At 36.6% G+C, this 21,623-nt stretch overlaps 1 protein-coding gene and 1 pseudogene across 1 annotated transcript; one reads left to right on the top strand and one right to left on the bottom strand.

Annotated features, from left to right (window-relative positions):
- Nucleotides 1–3,804: 3,804 nt before the first annotated feature.
- Nucleotides 3,805–11,375, bottom strand: rps19 (ribosomal protein S19). The gene is made up of 6 exons (XM_055047412.1): nt 11,319–11,375; nt 9,767–9,837; nt 9,410–9,510; nt 9,067–9,250; nt 6,098–6,152; nt 3,805–3,863 (listed from the first exon to the last, which is right to left on the bottom strand). The coding sequence occupies exons 2-6, from the start codon at nt 9,835–9,837 to the stop codon at nt 3,834–3,836; spliced, it is 441 nt and encodes a 146-aa protein (XP_054903387.1). The 5' UTR covers nt 11,319–11,375; the 3' UTR covers nt 3,805–3,833.
- Nucleotides 11,376–17,016: 5,641 nt separating this feature from the next.
- LOC129370852 (uncharacterized) lies at nt 17,017–19,980 on the top strand (annotated as a pseudogene).
- The last annotated feature ends 1,643 nt before the right edge of the window (nt 19,981–21,623 follow it).

Raw genomic sequence — 21,623 nt, forward strand, 5'->3', positions numbered from 1 at the left:
TAGATAATGAACAGAATATTACCGATTTGAAAAGTGTCGTCAATAAATTTAATACATTTTTGTTAATATAGGACCTCAATTAGCAGAAAAAATACCGACTACAAAAACTGCAACTCAGCAATATCTAATTGAGAATAATCCCAGCTCCTTATATCTCAGCCCTGTACAAGAAGAAGAAATCATAAACATTGTGAATAACGGTAAAAATAAGACTTCCACTGACTGTGATGATCTGGACATGAAAACTATTAAAATAGTAATTAAAGGTATCTCTAAACCACTAACTTATATTTGCAATTTATCATTTCAAACAGGATTATTTCCCAACAAAATGAAAATAGCTAAGGTCAAACCAATGTATAAAACTGGCGACAAACACCTCTTCACTAACTACAGGCCTGTGTCTCTTCTCCCACAATTTTCTAAAATCCTGGAAAAACTATTTAAGAAAAGACTGGAACAATTCATAGAAAAACATTCACTACTTATCAGCAGTCAATATGGATTCAGAGCAAACCGGTCAACATCACTGGCCGTAACTGACTTAATAGAAGAAATAACCAACGCAACAGATAGTAAAAAACTGGCAGTAGGGATATTTATAGATCTAAAGAAAGCTTTCGATACAATAAATCATGAAATCTTACTTAAAAAATTAGAACGCTATGGAATTAGGGAGTAGTTTCTGACTGGATGAGGAGTTACTTAAAGAGCCGGAAACAATTTGTGAAATTGGGAGAGGTGGAATCTGATTGGCAGGAGACTGTCTGTGGAGTACCACAAGGATCAGTATTGGGACCAGTTTTATTTAATCTTTATATAAATGATATCAGTAAAGTGTCCAATGTATTAAAATTTATCTTATTCGCTGATGACACAAATATTCTAGCCTCTGGCGACAATTTAGAACATCTTCTCTCAACAGTCACTTCAGAGATTAGTAAGTTAAAGATATGGTTTGACCATAACAAATTATCCCTAAATTTGGACAAGACGAAAATCATGGTCTTTGGGAACTGTTATAAAAATACTGAAATCCAAGTTCAAATAGAGGACGTAACTCTACAAAGGGTTTTTGCTAATAAGTTCCTCGGTTTAATAATAGATGACAAAATCAGTTGGAAACCTCATATTAAATATTTACAGAGTAAACTCAGTAGAAGTATATCCATATTGGCTAGAGCTAGACATGTATTGAATGCTAAATCACTTCATATTCTATATAACTCCCTGATTTTACCATACCTATCATATTGCTGTGAAGTGTGGGGAGTTAATTACAAGAGCTCTTTACACCGGTAACCGTCCTACAGAAAAGAGCCATTAGAATCATCCATAATGTCGGTTATTATGACCATACAAATCCGCTCTTCATAAAATCCAGAATTCTCAAATTCGACGAGCTTGTAGAATTAAAATGGCTCAATTTATGTTCAAAATATCTAAACAGCTGTTACCTGAGCACATACAGAGCACGTTTTCTGAAAGAGAAGGGGGGTATAACTTGAGGGGTCACTCAAACTTCAAGATCCGCAAATTCAGAACAACAAGGAAAAGCTTCTGTATTTCAATTACAGGTGTAAAGTTATGGAATAAGTTACATGAAGATTTAAAAAAAGCAACAGTTTAACGCAATTCAAAAGAAAGTACAAAGAGGTAATTTTCAATAGATACACATACGTGTAATAGAAAGCAATAAGGTGTGTATTGCAGATAACTTGGTGTAAGGGTTAAGAAAGACAAACCAGTATAAAATGGGAAAATGAATAGGTAAATATTAGTAACTGTTACTTCTGACTGACACTTTGATTTTGATTTTTTTAATGACAGTAGGATTCTACAGTCTCAAGTGTTTAGGGGTAGGAGTTTATAAGTTCTCACTTCTTCCTACCCCATTTTGAGCATGATATGTCAACTGAAACAAAAAATCTGTTTTCTCTTCTTTCTTATGCACTTTTTGTTACTGTGCACTATTTTATTTTTATATTTGTATCATGTTCGAATAAAATTTCATTTCAAATTTCATTTCAAATTCAAACATTGAAATGGGTTTTCAAGGATTTGCTTTCATCAAGTGATGAATTTCAGCTGTTTATTTCAGTGCTTAAAAAAAAAAGCTTTATCCAACAATATTATCTACAAATTGAGTGGAAGGGAAATGCTTTGTAGAAAACACAAGGATAACTGTAGCCTTGACACGCAGCTAGTTGGCGCAAACGGGAATCTAAGGCTGCTGTCCTGCAACTTCAGAATCAAAGTCACTACATCTGGAGTAGTTCATCAAGACAAAATCCATGCTAGTTAAGGAAATGAGAATTTCTTGGTTTGAGTCATTTGGAAAGCCAGTTCATCTAGTGAGGTTTGCCCATTTTCCCCTCTGCTTTATGGATTTCGATTTACCAGCAGCAACACTGCCAAAAGTACCAATATCGGGTCTAATGGGTATGTTATCACCAAGTTTGATGGACCAGCAAACTGCCAGACCTGAAGCCCGTAGAGAATCAATGGAGTATTGTGAAGGAGACCCCAGTCACAGAAAATGCAATGAACGAAGAGCTGCTTTATGCCTCCTAGCATCAATGTAATTCATAACAAGGAAGCCCCAACCAAGATGTCTGTATATATGCTATAATACATGGGTGGGTATTCAGTTGGCTAAATTTTCAGCATTAAAATTATAATCCTATTCAAATTTTTGTCGACTTTAAAATAGCTGCAAGTCAAAAACTAAATAGAGCACCAAGAGTAATTCATTTTCTGTATGAGTTTAATTTCCAAACCAACATTTTTGCTGACATTCATCTGTACTTTGTGCATTTCCCACACCCCTTGAAGCTGCTGCAGTTTGTTTCCATTATATTCAGCCAATCTTGACAGCTTTTATACTTTTAATCCAATTTTGGTTTCCACATTTTTAAAAAGCCCTATAAATAACCACTGAATAAAGTGTGGTTCAAGAGAAACAGCTTTTATATTTAAAAAGAAAATGGAGGCTTCTCTGTCCAGGATGATTCATATTCTGCAGGCTTTGGCACCCTCTACAGGATTATAGACACTCAGCTAAATTAAGCGTCTCATGTCCTGTCTCAATAAGTTCCAATTAGCAGTGCAGACAGCCTCTTAAGCAAACCCAGACAGCCGAACCAAAGCAAAAAGGAAACAATACAATGATAAAAGAAAAACAAAAAACATTTGTACTGCTAAAATATTTAGATCTGTTTTATGAATAAATTAACTTAAAATAAGGGTTTGCTATATATATTAAAAGAAAGTATTTGAAAATTTAAAATGAAATTAGTTTTAAGTCCAACAAGGTACATAGATTATTTCTTTTAAAATAAATTAAATATAATTTTAACCTCCAGGTGGCACTGTGGTCCCCTGTATATTTGACTTGCAGATAAAACTGTGGTGCTACTGAAAGTCTAATTATCTGCCATTATTGTTCTTAAAACATTTGCTCATCATGGGATGACAACCAAATCTCTACCAGCTGAAAAAAGGCAACGGGTGAAAACAGTGGCAACAATAGAGCTCTGATGTGACAGAAAGAGACGGCGCTTTAACAATCATGTCTGGCCATTTTCTGGAGCCTGCAACGGCTCAGTGAAGGAGCAGCTCTCTGTTCATGTCTTAAAAATTTAATGAATACAGCACCCACAATTAGGCTTTTGAGTGAAGGTTCATATTTGATCATAAAAATGACCTGCCATGCACTTAGCTTACTGCCTTAAAAAAAAAAAAAAGCAGCTTTATCCTGAACATAATTTAAAATGTGTTTTTCTCAAATAATACACACACCAATTTTGACTTTGTCCAGAAAAAAAGGTTTATTAAACAGACTTCTTGTTTGCAGCTGCAACCTGTGGAGAAGAAAATTATATATTATATTTTTAAATTCAGCTCTCTCCTGCTACAAATTTGTGAGTTTGGGGAAGTGGGGCATATGGTTGGTACAAATGGCTAACCATTTAATCTCCTTCAACTCCAATCTAATCAAACTTCCCATCTGCTTAATCTCCCATTTGTTCATCTTTTACTTCTAATTTTCACCCATTTCGGTTTCTGCAATAGTGTTTCAAACAGCGACTGCAACACATGGGAGCGACTTACCATCAATTCACTAGGATTTAAGAGGAACAGATCTTGGAAAAGAAATTGTTCTATTACAGTTGTGGGAAATATCAACAATACTAGAATACAGAGCAGAAGAGTTGCAATGAGTGAATAAGCCATTAGAAGCTACATAACGAGAGTTAAGTTGAGCCACGCCAACATCTTGCCAAGTTTAGTGCAGCAGGCAGGAAGGCGGGGCCGGCACAGGTCTGCTCATCTGCATACTGCTCATTAGTATGGGTAAACAAGGAGAAAACTGGTGACATACGGCAAACTCGCCAAGCATGAAATTCCCTCCTCATGTTTACCCCTTTTTACCCTTGGCTTGTCAAGACATTGCCGCTTCTCTTGATTTTTGACAAGGCCCAACTGTGAGGGATTGTTTTTAAACGAAGGGCAACGATTTTAATAACGTGCTGCAGAAGAAAATCTGCCCCAGGACAAGCGTCCAGTAAAGCTTTGCATGTCAAAGTGACAGGGGGCTGGCGTCTTCCCGCCGTTGACACGACGCAGCATCAAAGCCACAACAGCAACCTTGTGATGATTTCAAAAGCTTAATGCTTCACTCCGTTTGTCACTAAATTGAGCTACTGAAAAAAATGAGGATGGAATAACATAGAAATGCTTAGAAGTACAAGATTATTTCAGCAATGAGTCTGACTTACAAACCCATAACACACATTGTTCTCTCATAAGCTAGGTCACATCTGGACAAATCATAACACAATCAAATTGTAAGCAAATGAGAATTCCTACTGGATCCATCTTCCTATGCAACACATCTATTGCTGGTTTTATAACATATCTGGCATTAGAGTGTAAAAGATTTAGCTTTATAGTCTGCATGTCGCACAAAAGATAAAACCACACAACCGTGAAGTTGGCCTCGGGTCATGCAGTGTGAAAACGGGCTTTTCACTGCTTTGTTGGCATCTGGACCAAGTCACATCAATCCTTTTAAAATTCTCAACTCTTGCGCAATCTGGATTAATTAACCTACACTAGAAACAGATTATTTAAATCACAGTTCATAATCTGAGACCTTTAATATGTTGCAGAGTGAGCAAAATCAGTTTTGAAGTCTAAATTTGGCCCAATTTAAATACCAAAGAACCTATTTTAAAACCTGGCCTAAATGAGGTTAAAAAGCTTCCAAATTGCCTATTGTTTATTTCTAATATTTGTCCATTCAATATTTAAATAAATTTGATCAATTTCCACTGTTCACAAATTGAGCTAATCCAGATGGAAATCCTTTCACTCACACTTAGCCAGACAGAAAAAAAAAGCTAATTCAAGATTTTAAAGAATCCAAAAAGTGTGATGCAAAACAGGAGGTTATCTGGACAACAAAGTTTAAACAACTGGCACAATTGCAATGAATGAGCATTGTATCAACTAAAACAGCAGTACAACTGATTGGTGTAAATTTACACCAATAGGGTCTCTCTATTGGCAGATGTGCTGAAGAATGTCAAAACAAAAACGAGCTAGTTCAAGAAAAAGCATCTCTGGGTATCTGGTGGCCTAATTTTAATTTATATGGTAATAATGAAGCATCAGGGTGATGTATCCACCGTGATACAGACAAGAGAAGGTCCTGCTAAACACCGACTGGTGCTGAAACATTTCTCACCTACAGATAGCTGAGCTTGATTAAAATTGCTGTTGACTAATTGAAGAAATTTTTGAAAGATTTGTCAAAGTCAAAAGGTGGAGCCCAAGTGTGAAGGTCATCATTTTATAGAAATTACAGAAAACATTTCCTGCTCTGCTTTTAATTTATTTTTCTCCCACAGTCTGTAGAGTTAGTAAAATGCATTAGAGAAAAAGCTCAAACATTCATTTTACTATTATAAAAATGGAAAATTAGAGATGCAATCACTATAGTTTTAGTGTAAAACAAGAACCAAATTATGTTCTTGGATTTTTTTATGAGTTTGGTAAACTGTGGGACAACTAATGCAGAAAACTTTCTCACCTGGCCAGCAATTCTGTCCAGGTCTCTTGTTCCCTGGGAGGTCAGCCTTCGGCCACTAAATAGGAAGAAAAAAAAGAAAAAAAAAAAAAAAGATCAATCTCTGATTTTATTTATACCCCATAGACAAAGTGACGAGAGTAAACTGCTGATCAATTCTCTAACAGGAGATGCAAAACTAGGAAGGGAACAAAAACCTCAAAAGGATAATTTACAATTATGCTTCAGGTGCACTTAAAAAAAACCCACAATCAACTGTTTTGTTTTGTAATTACATGCCAATTGCTGGGTTGCAGTTAAAAAAAAAACAACAGTTTTTAATCACCATTTTGAAAGTAAACGTTTCAACGAAAAAAAAAGATGAGAATTGGTGTCTGCTAACAGGCAATTAGCTGGCCATTTATGTCAAAGAATAGCAACAGTGTTTCCAGAGGGCAGCATTAGCTTCAATGAAGGAACAACGGAAAGGAGAAACAGTTGTTAGGACAGAAATGTTTGAAGACACATTCTGGGTTTTCCCCAAGACGTCCAATCTAGATTTTGTTTTCACTTGCCTCTAGAGTCATTAATAAAATGTTGGTTTTTACCGTCTCGTTTCAAACCGTTTTGCTTTCATTAAAAAACATCAAGAGCCAGACAGTCATTAACCAAAGGCTGTTTTGTTAACAAGCTGTGTTTTGCTCATGTGTAATCTGTGTTCCCATTTGCTGCTCTAAAATGCAACTTAGTTCCAAGCTGAAGGATTCTTTCTGAATATAGCAAAAGTCAGAAATGGAAAATTTAAAAAGCCTTTTCTTTGAATACACAGAAAAAAAAAAACAATTTAAATAAATATATGCACATATTTATTTATATACATATTTTTTTACTATTATTAAGCAGCACAACTGAAAAGACCCAATTGCTTATTTATAAGTTTTGAAGGTACAAACTCGGGCTGGGTGAAAAACGCATCAATGCAAGTATTTCATGTCAATTGTTGTCAGGATTAGTCTTTTGTCTTAAATATCCAAAATATTGTCAAACTGGGAGTATTTTATCCACAGTTTAATACTACACTGATGTGACCATTTTTCCCTTTTATTTTACAGCAGTTATGGAGCGCTGTGACAAAACATGACCCGGCTCCCACAGACTGAGGCAGAGTGAATGAAAATCATCAGGAGCTCATTCACAGGAACCAAGAGGCCGACACCAGCCACTGAAAACAACCCTGGTAAGATCATTTCCTCGCCACCAAACTTCACACATCCGAGACTGACAATAACACAACTGTTGGAAAATTTTGGCTTTTGTTTTAGTTTGAAATGTCAATAGTTTTAATCATGAGATTAGTACATTTTATTTAATCAAAACCTGCATTTGCAATAAACAAATATTTATTCAAATAAGTATATGCAAGCTCAAAGCCAATAAACCTTCACTATTAGCCTAGTTTTGCAACTATCTGGCAAATAAAGTACTGAGGATTTCAATTCAATTTCATGGTGTGCAAAAGCATCTTCTACAGTCAACATAATCATAATCAGGACAGGTTTATTGCCAGAATAAATGCTTTCTAATGTTTACTCAATGTTAAAAATGCAAGTTGACAAAATGAGACCAAGTCTCACCTCAGCAAATGGAGAATTCACTGAATTATCTCCAGAGGAAAATGAATCAGTGTATTTGGTGTAATCTTTATGTGTTACATAAAAAAGGCTGAGCTACCAAACATTTAATTCAACAAGCCAGAAATTTGCTAAACATTTCTGATGTAAAATGACACAGAGCATTTCTAAATTAATGAACATTAAATTAAATAAAGACATTCATTTTAAATCAGCTTAACAAAATGTAAGTTTACTCTGGAGTTCTAGTGCTTCATTAACACGAATGCAACGCAGGAATACTAGTAAATCTCAGTTTCACTAGTATACAGAAAAAATTACATGAGCTTTGTTACAACGTTTGTTGAAGTAAGACATTTCTGCGAAGCTCTGTGACATTTGACACCAGCTCTAGTTTTAATTATGCAAAAACTAAATCAACAATGCAGAGCAAGTAAAATATGTTGTAAAATAAAAACATTTGGATGCTGTGTCTCATCATCATAATGTGACCAAGGTACAATAAAAAAAATTATGAAAATGGTGCCTCACTGCAAAAAATGAAAAGATAACAGATTTGCCCCTTTTCTCCCCCAGTTATTTAAATAACTGGGGGAGAAGTTGGAGCGAAATTACTACCAGAAAACCCGGTAACTTTTCAGCTGTCATTCATTAACGTGACATAAATAGGTTATAATGATTTTCATTCAGTCAGGACTAACACTAGCCACATGCATTGCAGGTAGATTGCAGTAAGGAATTGATAAATGCTTGATTTCAAAATTAGTGAACTGGACTTATTATTTTGTGTCCATTGTTGGACACAACACGGTTTGATCGAACCGTTATAGCTAGGATTTCTGTCGGCTAATGTGTCTCTCAGGTTTGGATAATGGGCCGACAATCTGCGACATAAGATCGTGCAGTGCGCGCTGGGCATTACACTAAGGAAATAAGGAAGGGAGGGTCAGACGAGAGCACCGGAGTTGAGCCTTTTTTCATTTAGTGTCATCAACAGTAAGAGAAAAAGGCAGGAAGAAACGATATTGACGATAATTGAAATGAGGTCGATAGTTTTAATTTATCGTGCGATTAATTGATTTATCGTTCATTGTGACAGGCCTAAACATGTGGAATCAAAACTGTAAGGCAACGTAGAACAGGTTTAGGATTTATAATCTACACTTTCATCTCTTTGAACTGAAATATTGCCGAAAGCAAAAATACATAGTCTAGATTGAAAGTGATCAGAACAACCCGTCATAAAACACATCCTTTTGCTAAACTCTTCAAAACATGAATAAAGACAGGTGTACCAAAGTCAGAATAGAGCTCTCTGTTCACAGATTTTTGTAAAAGAAGCTGGTGCATAACATTACTTACCCATTGGGATCCTTCTCAATCATCTTGAGGAGTTCAAGAGCCTGCAGGACCTTGCGAGCAACATTTTTTGATCCAACGCTGTAGTGGGCGGGGCACACACCGTTCCTCTTGCGACCACCATAGATCTTGGTCATGGAGCCAACACCAGCACCACCTCTGAGATACAGGTGGCGAACTGTAGATGCTGCAGAGAAATATTAATAATAAATTAGCTATTGTTAACCCCATGCAGTGGCAAATTAAAACAAAAGTCAAGTTGTTACACATAAAAAGTAATCATGCAAATTACTGCTCTCCTACAGTATAGAAAATTATTTCAATCATAAAAGATATTCAGACTTACCAGCTCTGATGTAGAACCAGTTCTCATCACTGGGAGAAAGCTCTTTGTGCTTACCCAGCTTGACAAGGTCTACCCAGTCAGGCACCTTCAGCTTTCCTGACCTGGAGGGGAGAAAATCAGCATCAAATCTGATTAATCTACTTTTTAAATGCCGCCAACAACACAGAATTCACATCAGCAGTTTCCAACAACCCAAGCAACTCAAACATACAAAGAAATCAGAGAAAGTTAATCCACAAATGACAGTATGGAAGAAAGACAAAAACAAAGACTCTGTAAAAGTTCTAAAAACAGACGCAAAACACAATTTAGTAACAATATATGAAAATATAAAATTAACAGGTAAATAATACTGACTTCTTCAGGAAAGCCGCAAGAGCACGGACAAACTCCTGCTGGTTGACGTCTTTCACTGTAACACCAGGCATCTGCAAGAGATTAAGCATTATATATGACAGTACAATGTTAGATCAGTCTGGATAAGATATGCATTTATTCAATTCCAGAATTAGGAAATCAGATAGCAGTACCATAAAATACAGAAAACGTACATTCAACACAAATAAAAAACTGCATTCAGTATAAAACTCAACATTTCTACACAATAAAATGTTATTTATAGGGATTAGCACTATTGTTAAATGGAAAAGCAATTGAGAGAATAACTTATAAATGGTTGAGAATATCACAAATTACAGAAGAAAATAGTGAGTAGTCATAAGTACATTCATGATCACATTTGAAGCAATGCTATAAACAAAGATCTGTTCACATGCAACACTACACTGCACATAGTATATGCATTAGTAATGTTCTTTAGGGTGTAAATTAAACATGGAGCTATAAGGCAATGGTTGTATGACATAAGATCTATTACAATATTCAACAATATAATAAGAAACTCTTTGCCCCCACTTGATCCCACCTCAACTTCACTGGTTTTACTGAATTTCAGCATTTTGTTCAATAATTGTACATATTTGACAAGCAATGGGATTACAATATAGTAAACTATTTCATGAAGGTTATAAAATAAACATATTTTTAAAATGACAGAAAAAGCATGAGCTTCATAAGTTAAAGGTAACTCAGCAAGTTCTTTATTTTAAGTTCAATTTTTTTTTTTTACTTCTGAAGCCATTAAGGTTTAACAGAGTACACAGCAAACATCCTGTTCAAGAAGCTCCATGTGCTGGCATCAACTGCAGTGAAATTAATTTTTATCATCTTCACGTGACTGCTGGAAAATAACAATAATGGTGTGATTTTAATTTTAATGTTTTATTAAATTTTATTTACTAGGGACAAGAAGAACACGATTTTACGAGTACCTATGCATTAGCTTCCTAGCTACCGGCTAATTTGCCGGCCATGTCTCTTGTTGTGCTTATCCAGAATTAAACACAAGTGTGGGAAATATATTTACGAGTTTAAATAAAAAGCAAACTTAAAACAAAGATGCATTATTGCCTATACACAAAGTCAGATCTAGTACACTTAAGAGAGCTAACAGATGTAGCCGGCACGTTAGCTTCAAAGTCGCATGTTGGCTTACTACCACACTTAACGTGAAACACTATTCAGTAAAGCCTATAAACCAATATACTTCACCAAAAAAGCTGTGATACTCCTTTGGTGTAACCACGTAACATATTAAGAGTAAAAGACAGGCAAGTGCGGTAGCAGGCCAAATGAGGCAGCATGGGGGCAGCCATTATTACTAGCACACTGAAAATCAGCACTCTTAAATACTTAAAAACTAAGAGTGATATTCAACTATTTACGACAACGACCAAACACTTCAATTAAATAGCCATTATACATCAGCAGGGTGCGTCTAAAAAACAAACTTATAAGTTCTGAAGATATTTATGAACATAAATGTGATGAGAGAAAAACAGCACTTTACCTCGCTTGTGGACAGCGGAGGGAAGAGGGAGGAACAGGGTTTCCCACCCGTGTTGAAACGGGCAAATCTTGTTTTTTCTCGCGAGACAAAAGCGCTTCCTGCTTCAATTGTTGCAACTGTTTACAGAAAATAAAATAAACAATTGAAAATATAACTAATAAAAATTAAAATAAAATAAAAACATAAAGTGCAATAGGCACATAAAGACACATGGGAAGTTGACAGTTACTCTTCTTTATTTACCATGCCTATTGTGTTCATTCCCGTTTAATTCAATACAGTGGAATTGTAGTATTTAATTCAAATTATACTGATGTGCTACAATGGCCCAGTCAAAGTTCAGACTGAAATTAAAAGGAGAATGTGTTGCAACTTGAAAGTAACTTTTATCAATCCAATCACACTTTGAGCTAAGAAAAATAGGCTAAATCAAAGATTTGCAGATATATAGAAAAACAGTTCTTAGGATTAACTCATCATCAGGTTGTCATGCAAATGTGACACTGTACATATTGACATTGTGATGCATTATACTGTGCACTTCTATTTGTTGCACATGAATTTTCCCATCTTGTAAAAATTTAGTTTGTAACATAACAGTATCCAGGTGGTTATATTAAATATGTTTTCTTTTTTTCGTTTTCTGTTTATTTGCAAAGTTGTTTTTTGTATTTTACTTTTATAAAATAAACAAAGTTATGTAAAAAAATAATGTTTACAAGTAATTATAAAATATGTGTTGATGAGGTTTATTTTCTGCATAATGTTACATTAAACTAAAAAAAAACATTGCTTACTGTCTTCAATGTTTAATGTAAATTTTAAAATGCGATGTTAATTAATTTGAACATGTGAAATCAAGTATTTTTCCTTACAATTTACTTCATGAACCTCATCATTTTTAGTTCAACATTGTTATTGCAGTCTTGAATAGATATCATCAAAATGTAATTCATTAATTTTAATCTCTGACTTCAAAAACCAATTGCATGATATCTCAGCAACCACGATTAGGAGCATAAAGCAAAATAAAACAAACAAACAAACAAACAAACAGTTCAAAGGTGATTATTTGATATGTGTTTTTGTGAAAGGCCGTTTGTTGATTCAGGGCAGTGTGCCCCTGCCTGGAGCATGGCGTTGTTGGTAGAATATTTTGTGCACAGATTGGGGCTTTGAGCATTAATGGCTTCACTCTACAGTTCAAGGAAAATCATTTGCATTACATTAAAATGAACGATGAACATTCCTAAAGTATAAATAAAGAATTGCAGTAGCTTCGGGCTTTATTTCTTAGTTGATGTTAAAGGTGCTTTTTTTGTTGCTTTTTTAAATAATTTGTTTGAATATTTCAAAATCAGTGGATTAATTTTCCATGATGCAAAATTTAACATGCTTATATAAAGTTATAGAGCATGTGAACACTTTCAACTTATTCCTTCAGTCTACAAGAAATGCTTTTCTCCAATCCTTTCAAAATGTCCTTCATTTAGACATAATAAATTAACCTTGTTTTAAATAAGTGGACACCAGAGATCTCAAAATTTCAGGAGATAGCCTTGCTAAATGTGTATTTTCAAAAAGCTTTGTCAGAATGTCTTTTAATACTAGTTAAATTAGTTTTTTTTGTTTTTACACAATTGTGTTTCTTTTACTTAATTACAAAGTGCATATTACTGTGATTTATAATAAATTTACTTCTTGTTTAGGTTGATTGCTGCAAGTGAAGTATGGATTAATTTTTGTGTTGATTCCATTTACAATCATCTTCCTGAAATGCACTACTGAAAATCTTGAGACTGGGACATAATGAATTTATAATGTTTTGAATTATGTTTGTAGTTTTATAATACAAAAAGAGGATAACTATGCAAGTTGTCAAATGATGGAAACGCAAATTAAACCACTAACTTGAAAAGTGTATCAGTGCTGAATTTGGACGATTTTGTCATGTAGAACAAATAATCAGATAAGTAAAGTTTATTTGAACAACAATGAAAAGTGAGGTTGTGTGAGCCTGGTCCTTGGGGATGGCAATCAGAGTCGTATGTTGAAGACCAGTGAAAAAGAGATGGTGAGTTTCAGGTTGTTGGAAAATGGAACTTCGAGAAGAATTAGACTGATCTTACAGTAGACAGTGGTTTCCAGAGTATGGTCCCTTTGTGGGTGTCCTGGAAGTGGTCGGGATCCAGTGAGAGGTCTAGACAGGAGTGAGTTCTTGGTTGATGATGAAGAGGTTGCGGTGGCGGGCAGACAGGTAAGTTCAGGGCAGACAGTGTTTATCATAACTGGCAAACACTGAGGCGTTGAAGTGCTGGTCGTCTGCTCCTCATATACTCCAGGATGATTGAGTGATGAATCATAGAGTCAGCAGGCATGCCCTCCAAGGTGTGCGGCCTCCAGCCACTATCTAGTGGATGAATGGGAAAGCAGCAGGCAAACAGAGAAATCCCACATAAAAAAACCAAAATCCCAGTATCCAACAGATGCAAGACAGCTATTTTTGAAAAGATTCTAAAATCAGTTTTACAAATATCAAGTCATAGCTCAAATTCAGGCTCTTAGATCACTAATCCAATTATTGCGCAACAACAATGGGGCCCTATCTGTCAAAGAGGTCCTTAAAGAACAAAGGCCTGGTCTCCTCCCTCATCATAAACCTGCCTGTTTGGACTTCACAAGGAAATGTTTTCTGCCTGGCACAGTGGACAAGAATTCATTATGAATTATGAATTCATAAGCTTTTTTTCACTCCCTGCAATGACGGTAGGACGTCAAACTGTGACTGGCAATAAGAAGATGTTAGGGGGGGCACCTATGGTTTGTCTGGAAATCACTGGGTTTTTCAAGGGGAAAAATGTTTTTCTTCTGCAAGTTCCTTGATCAAAAACTCAGTTTTTTGGGGATGGACGAGAGAGAAGATTTAAATTGACAGAATTTCAATCAAGTGATGCTGTTCTTGAAGCCATCCTCACATGGAGCAATGTTCTCACAGTGGAAACACTCAGCTCAAACAAACCTCAGTCCTACTCACAACTGAGTCTTTTTTAACGTTATTAGTTCTTTTGTTTGTTGTTGCAAAACCTCCAGTTATTTGATGAACACTCTGGAGTTTCACAGTCACTTTCAATAAATTTCTTACTGTATTTGTCTCTTGTGTTTTTTTTTTTTCAATTTAGCAAATTTAAATAGGAGTTTCAAAAGTTTGATCAGGCTTATACACAACAATATTTTCTTGCTTCTTCAATGTGACAGACTTTGGTGAATACAGCATAGGGGTGCTTAAATTGATTCTTCATTCATTCCACCTACAAAAAAAGCATAGTGATTAAGAGCTCTTATCTCCACCATCCCACACAAACTGAACCAAGAAAGAAAAAAATAGTGAAAATTGAGAGATTATGGCCTCTCTTTGCTTCACCTTATTTTAGTGTGTGCCTGTGCTCCTTTATTTGCATAGTTGTCTGGATGGCAGAGGTGCTGTTGCCCTTTGCACATCTTATGGAAAGGGCAGCTGTGCTCCAACATTGACACAATTGATATGTTTGCAGAGACAGGAGAGAGATAGAAGGCAGGTTGATAAGCAGGAGGTTTATAAATCAGGTTCATTGTGTCAGTGAGGGTGTAGGCATCGTGAGGAAGGGACAGAGATTCTGAAGGGAAATAAAAAAAGACAGCTTAGACTTAAAGAAGACAGAAGAGAGCCTTGTATATTGCATCAACCTCATCACAGGGCCTTAAGCAGGTAATAGCCCTTTTTTTTTTTCTGATTACCTTCCTGAAATCACACAAACATCTGGGTAACTATGACCTTTTCATATCTTTTTAAGCAGTTGCTGAAAAGTTTGACACCATTAATTGTAAGAGACCAATTGATGAAAACAATTAATTACACTCCAAGAATCCAACTAACAATCTGAATTGAAAATTCTCACAGAGGATTAAAGCTTAATAATTAGGTCAGTAAATCAAATTCTGCCCAAGCACGTCAGATGGTGAGACAGGAGACGACTGTATGAAGTGATTATGAAGTGGAATATAGGAGTTATTCAAACCATGACCACTATTTGAAGTGACGTCTAACTGCAAATGTTTCGAAAAGGTCAAGCTAATTACATTGAACAGACAGGTCACATAACGAGGCAGCAAATCTGCTGTTTGAATTTTCCTCCACTTGGCTTTCTTTATTTTTTATTTTTTTATGTTTGTTTGGAAATTGTACAAAAACTTGCTGCCAATCATTGTGAATGCTGAAAATTACGTATCAAGATGGAGAAGCGAACTGTTGCGCAAGCAGCGCCCTAAAAGTACTCACACCTTTTGACGTTTTCACATTTTGTTCTGTAACAGCCACAAATGTGAATGTATGTTTGAGGGATTCTGCTGTATGTGATATTTGTCCATAATTGAAAAGTCGAAGGAAAATTATACATGGCAAAAGAGTGATGTGCTATTGTAGCCCCATGTATCACGTTTTACTGAATTACCTTTTTCTCCTTCTAATGCTACAATATATTTAAGCTTTACATGTCAAAAGACTGAAATTTCTTCCCACAATTATTTGCAATAGAGCTTAAACAGTCAGACTGCAATGGAGAGCTTCTCTGAACAGCAGTTTTCAAGTCTTGCCACAGATTCTGAAGTTAGTTTAGGTCTGGACTTTGACTTCTCCAAATCTAACCCCTGAAAATACTTTTATATTCCATTCCATTCTGGCTGCTTGTTAGTTTAGAACTATCTAACTGTGTCTCTTGGTCTTCATGAGGTTTCTACAACATTAAACTTCTGAAGGAAAATTGACTTACTTCTATTTAGGGATGTCCGAGTAAAATGAGTCAATTACACTTTGATTTGTCAAACATTTTGAAAACCTTGTGTCCTTTATCCTTCAATGTATAAATTATGCACTACTTTGTGTAGGTCAACAACATGAAATCTCAGTGGAATATATTGAAGATTTTGTGAAGATAGCTTGATAAAATGTGAGACAAATTGTGCAGAACTTTGTATTAGATGAATAGTTTTGCAAGGCACTGTGAATGTTTGGGCCTATTTGTGTCTGAGAGATAGTAAGTGAAAGAATGGCTGCACTGCACAGGAGAAGTGAAACAAGGTCAACACTATGAAAAAGGAAAATGGAAAAGGCAGTGTTAACATTGTGTTGCCACCCAGCTTGGTGCTTGTTGTTGTGTGTTTGCATGGAGCTCACATCCTCAGAGGAGAAATTCTGTCAAGTGTGGTCCAGTCTGACCTTTTCACTCCCCGGGCACGTCTCCAGTTCTCCAATACCCATCAAAAAATCTACTCTCTTTACGTTGGGAGCACAAACTTGCATCTTCCAATACTTTCTCCTGCACTCTTGCCAGATGTTTTAAGTATTCTGCACATGAACCCAGTGTGCTTAACCTCGATATTTCCTCAACTCTTTGTCACTCTTTTCTCATTTATATTCCCTCTCTCCTATCTATTTGTGTTTGACCGTTCTTTTAACAATCTATGCTGCTTGAGCAATTCTTGTGGAAGACCTATGTGGGAACTCAGGGCGCTGCCAGCAGCAACTGTAGGAGTAAACAAAGCTGCATTTGCATAAGCACTGATATAAACACATTTCTTTAACTTTTTTCTTTTACTTAAAGTTTTCCTAATCTATTTTTCAACTTTTAAATAACTTTTTTCTTTTATTTATTTTCTTTCAGAAATGGAGTTCATTTGGCTGTACTCCCTGTGCCAGTGCACTCTTTCTTTATTTCTGATTGTGGTCAGTGTGAGATTGTGCATGGCGGTCAGCAGCAGCAGAGCTGTGGCTGACGTCCACCAGGAAGAACAGGGTGGTGGGGTACAACCTGGAAGTGTCATCCTGTCTCCGCCTGTGCCTGGGCTGTGTTGGGGCCGTGGGTGGGGCAGTGGGAGTTCCTGTGACTCTGCTGCTCAACCTGCGAACACCCCACTGTCTCTACACATGCATGACACTTGTGTGTTGCCCTTTGCTGATCCGACAGTTTACCATGTTCCTGTTAATGCTGCTCACTGGACACCCACCTGCAGCATCATTTGGCAGACAGGTGAGTCTGACAAAGGGAAGAATCAACAAACAAATTGAGCATACAAAGTTTCCAAATTGGAAAATGTATCAGTCAAATGTTATACATGACATATTCTCAATTAAGAAGCAAACAAGGGAGTGGTGATGCTTCTCCATAGTGTGAAAAACCTCAAAATCTAGATACCAATACAAACAACTCTTTAAAAAAATCAACACAAATGAAGTCAAACATTTTGGATGTTCTCTTGTATCAGTTTGATTTAGATTAGAAACATTACTCTGAAATCCAACAGACATGACAGTATCATTAATAATTCAAAATTAACCTGGTGGCTATGTCTGGCAATCATTGGGAAAGAGAGGCAAAACAAGGCACTAATAATCCTAAGGGCAGTTCAGAGTAACAAATTAACCTGTTGTTAGACTGGAGAGGATCCAGCTAAGCATTCAAACTTCAAATAAATCCAATCTGACTAATACAAATGCAGCTTTTATATCCCCAACCTCTTTTGTTGAATCATTAATTCGGCACTAATGAAACTGTTGTTTAATTTCACCAGCCACACTTAGCCCTGATTACAACCAACCAGTAGAATCAAGAAATCACTAATAAAATCTGTCTGACGTTGAACACATTCGGTTCTGAACAGGTGAGAAGCACAGTTATTGTCCATCAGTTTATGAAGGATTACTAAGCCGTTTTTAAAAGTTTGAGACTCTCATGCGCCACAGTGAGAGCCACTGTCCATAAATGTAGAAAACATTTCACAGTGATGAATCTTTCTTGGAGTGACCAGCCAATGCACATCTCATCCACTAAGTCACAAAATGACCTTGAACAACATCTAAATCACTGTAAGCCTCATGTGCCAAAATCAAAGTGTTCATGATGCAACAGTACAAAAGAGGCTGGGGAAAATATCCACCTTTGAGAAGTCATAAACAAAAACACAGTATTGCCTTACAAGCCTGGTGTACATGCTGCCTGTGTATTTTCAGCTGTGAATAATTCATCAAGTTATCCAGAGGACAAACATTAGCAGGAAAGCATAGATGTTGTTGTTTCCAGGAGATCGGCTCTAAGCCATGCAAGAAAAACACCTCTGCTGCCCAGCTTTCCTTCAAGCACAATCCTGGATTATGTCAGTCTTCACTCAGCCAATTCGGCCAATTGGGTTGCTCTGCTCAGCACTTGGCGACACAGCACACTCCTTCACACAAAGCAATCCACAATCCTCTATGCAAAATTGAATGTCTGCCTTACCTCCATATAAAGCAGACAGAAAAAACTGTCTCTGTTATGGTGCATAGAGAAAAGCATATACATTGTTTTCCGGGAGCATAGGAGGCCGCTGTGTGTGCTGCCGTTCTCAAACCTACAGAAATGGCCAAAGATTTGCACAGTTCGGCAGAGGATTTGCCATCTGGTTTCATAGCAAGTCCACCCTGATCTGGAAATGACACAAATTGGCAAAAATGAAACTCTTCCTGAAATATGTTACTTTGAATGTCTCTTTACCGGGCAATTAAGCATTTGTGTTGCCCAAACGGTTTGCATTTCACAAGTTATTTGAACAGTTACAATGCACTTCTCTAAGGGATGTGGCATATTAATTGAGAGATCAGTTGTTGACACTGATGGCATTAAAGCTATTTCATGCCATCAGTGAAATATAAGCTATATAGACTATATTAAAGTCTATATCTTTATTATAGACTAAAGTCTAATTTCAGAACTTATTCTAACATTTTTTGTAACTTTTTGGCAGATACTCTTCAGTGGTGACCCGTCGGCGAGCTCTGTGTGTGGTCCTGTTGTGCTGGTTGGGGTCAGTTCTCTCGTCCTTCGCCCAGTTCATAGGCTCTGACGTCCTCAGCTCCTCCAGAACTGATGGCTCTAGTGTCAGCACCGAAGGTCATGGATTAGAAGCCAACTGGACCACCTCCTCACCCCCTCTTACAACAACCCCTGTACCAAGGTACTTTCATGACCGTAAGGTAATTGGGAAGTTCCTCCCATATGGAGGTTTCTTGTCAAAGTTTTATGTGGAGGATATGAGCAACTTCACCTACGCAGAAATCCACAGCAGCCACTGGGGCATGTGCGCTCCTGATGCTATCCTAAGCCCACAGTTCATCGTCTACGTTCATGGATGACTGTCTTTATCCTGCCATTTCTTTTCTTACTGGCCATTTACTTTGACTTTCTGTGCAGTAAGCCAAAAAAGCCTCTTTTCAACTACACTATTCCTGAGAAACGATCCCATTTGCTCTGCTTTCTGGTCCTTTCCATGTCTCTTTTGGTTATGCTTTGCCTACCACTCTATATCATCCAGGTTCTCTTGCTTTTTAACCCCATACCCATCTACCTTTTTGGGCCCATGCAGGTGCCCTATTCCTCTTTCAGACATATACTCTGGTTCCCCAGTCCTCTTTACTCCTGCAAGGAAGCAAGTGGGGGAGCAGCGTCCTTTCAACTTGCTGTTCCCAACCTCCAGCCTTCACTTTCTCATTTCAGAGGAAAGTCTGTCCACATGGCACTGCGTGAGGTAATGCAAACAGTTTCCGTGGTCTTCAGCTAAAAATTCCCTCAAAGCTAAAGTGCGCCCAGAGGCCTGAGTTTTGAAAGGGTACAAACCTGTATTTTGTGCACACTTTCATGAATAGTAAGTAAACAATCCTGTTTGCAAAAGAAATATTTGAAACAAATAACGCATTACATATATATATATATATATATATATATATATATATATATATATATATATATATATATATATATATATATAAGCATTTTTATTTAATCATCAACACTTGCTGTACATATTATGAGTTAACTTGCAAACAGAAAGGCCATTTTAATTATCAGGTCCCACACGAAATGTCAGGAAAATTAAGTCTCCAGATGATAGCCACTATCCTGATCACAGATGCCTGTTTCCTTTGACTGCTCCTTCCTCTGGGCTTTTATTCTTCTCCTTTTATTAATCCCCGCTAAGCTAACAACTAGTGATGTAGATATATGTGTGACAGAGACTAATTAAACATTCCCTAATAACAGTAGTCCAGGGAGATTCTGGTGTTGTAGGCAAAGCATAATTAACCCCTGGTTATGACACAATATTCAGTGCTGCTTTGACTTTACTTGTGAATACAATGTGATGGTCTTTTGAAATAAAAGGGTCTTGCTTACAATAATTGGATTGTTCATCTTGTACCATGTTGGTGTTAAGAAATCACTGATGGAGAAAAATATGATAAATTTATCTTCCTCCTCATAGAATGGAGTCTTGAAAGACATCTTTTCTTCTCTGCTTCTTCGATTTGTCCTGATAATAACCAGCAATTTGTGTAGAATTTTACATTCATCAGCTCTCATAATTGTCCTTACTGAGCCACATACAATGTCTTGTAAAAGTGTTAATAAACCTTGAATTGCGTCACATTTTCTGATATTGTAATGTAAGTAAAGTGTGGTTTTCAGCAGTCCCTATCCTCACCCACCACAATCGCCCCTCGCAAATTGCAGTGGTTATGCCCCCTTTACAGTTGTACCCCTAAATGAAATACAGTGCAACATTGAAAACTACCATTTGCTGCAATTACAGACACAAATGTTGTTAATGTATGGTTTTAACTTTCTGGGTCTATAAGCTAAAATGTTTGTCAAATTTTGAAGATGTTAGCTACTGCTATGGTGATAAGACCACTATCTGACTCTTATGATATATTTGGTGTTTGACTATGTACTTACAAGCATTTTTAAAGGGAGTCTCAAGTATTTATGGATGGGTATGGTCCCTAATCTTTTGAATACCAAGTAGCAGCTATAAAGCATAGAGAAAACTGCAAATAGAGATAGAGAGGGTTGGGAAGTACAGGTACGTTCATGGAAAGAAGATGCTCTTTAAAGAGTTTCTTGAAGATAGACAAAATATGGAAGACAGAACATTTTTTTGAAAGCACTGAATGGGCAACTTCTTGAGCATAATGAAACATTATTCTCATTCTTGCTCTTTGTAGTTAGAGTCATACTATGGTTTATTATGAGCACTGTTGAGTTTTCAGTCACTACAAAAAGCCTACATTGGAACACATTATTGATAGGGCAATTTGGTAAGGACAAAGACAGGAAGAGAGGAATCAGAGTGCCCTTTCTTCTGTGGTGCAGCTCCCCATTTGATTGCTCTGCTTGTCTAAAAGCTTTCTGCTTCCTGATTATGCAACTCCAAGACACACAAGTCACCTCAATCAATGCCTCA

This window comes from Poeciliopsis prolifica, unplaced genomic scaffold, assembly GCF_027474105.1.
Source record: "Poeciliopsis prolifica strain line A6 unplaced genomic scaffold, Auburn_PproV2 SCAFFOLD025, whole genome shotgun sequence".
Taxonomy (NCBI): Eukaryota; Metazoa; Chordata; class Actinopteri; order Cyprinodontiformes; family Poeciliidae; genus Poeciliopsis; species Poeciliopsis prolifica.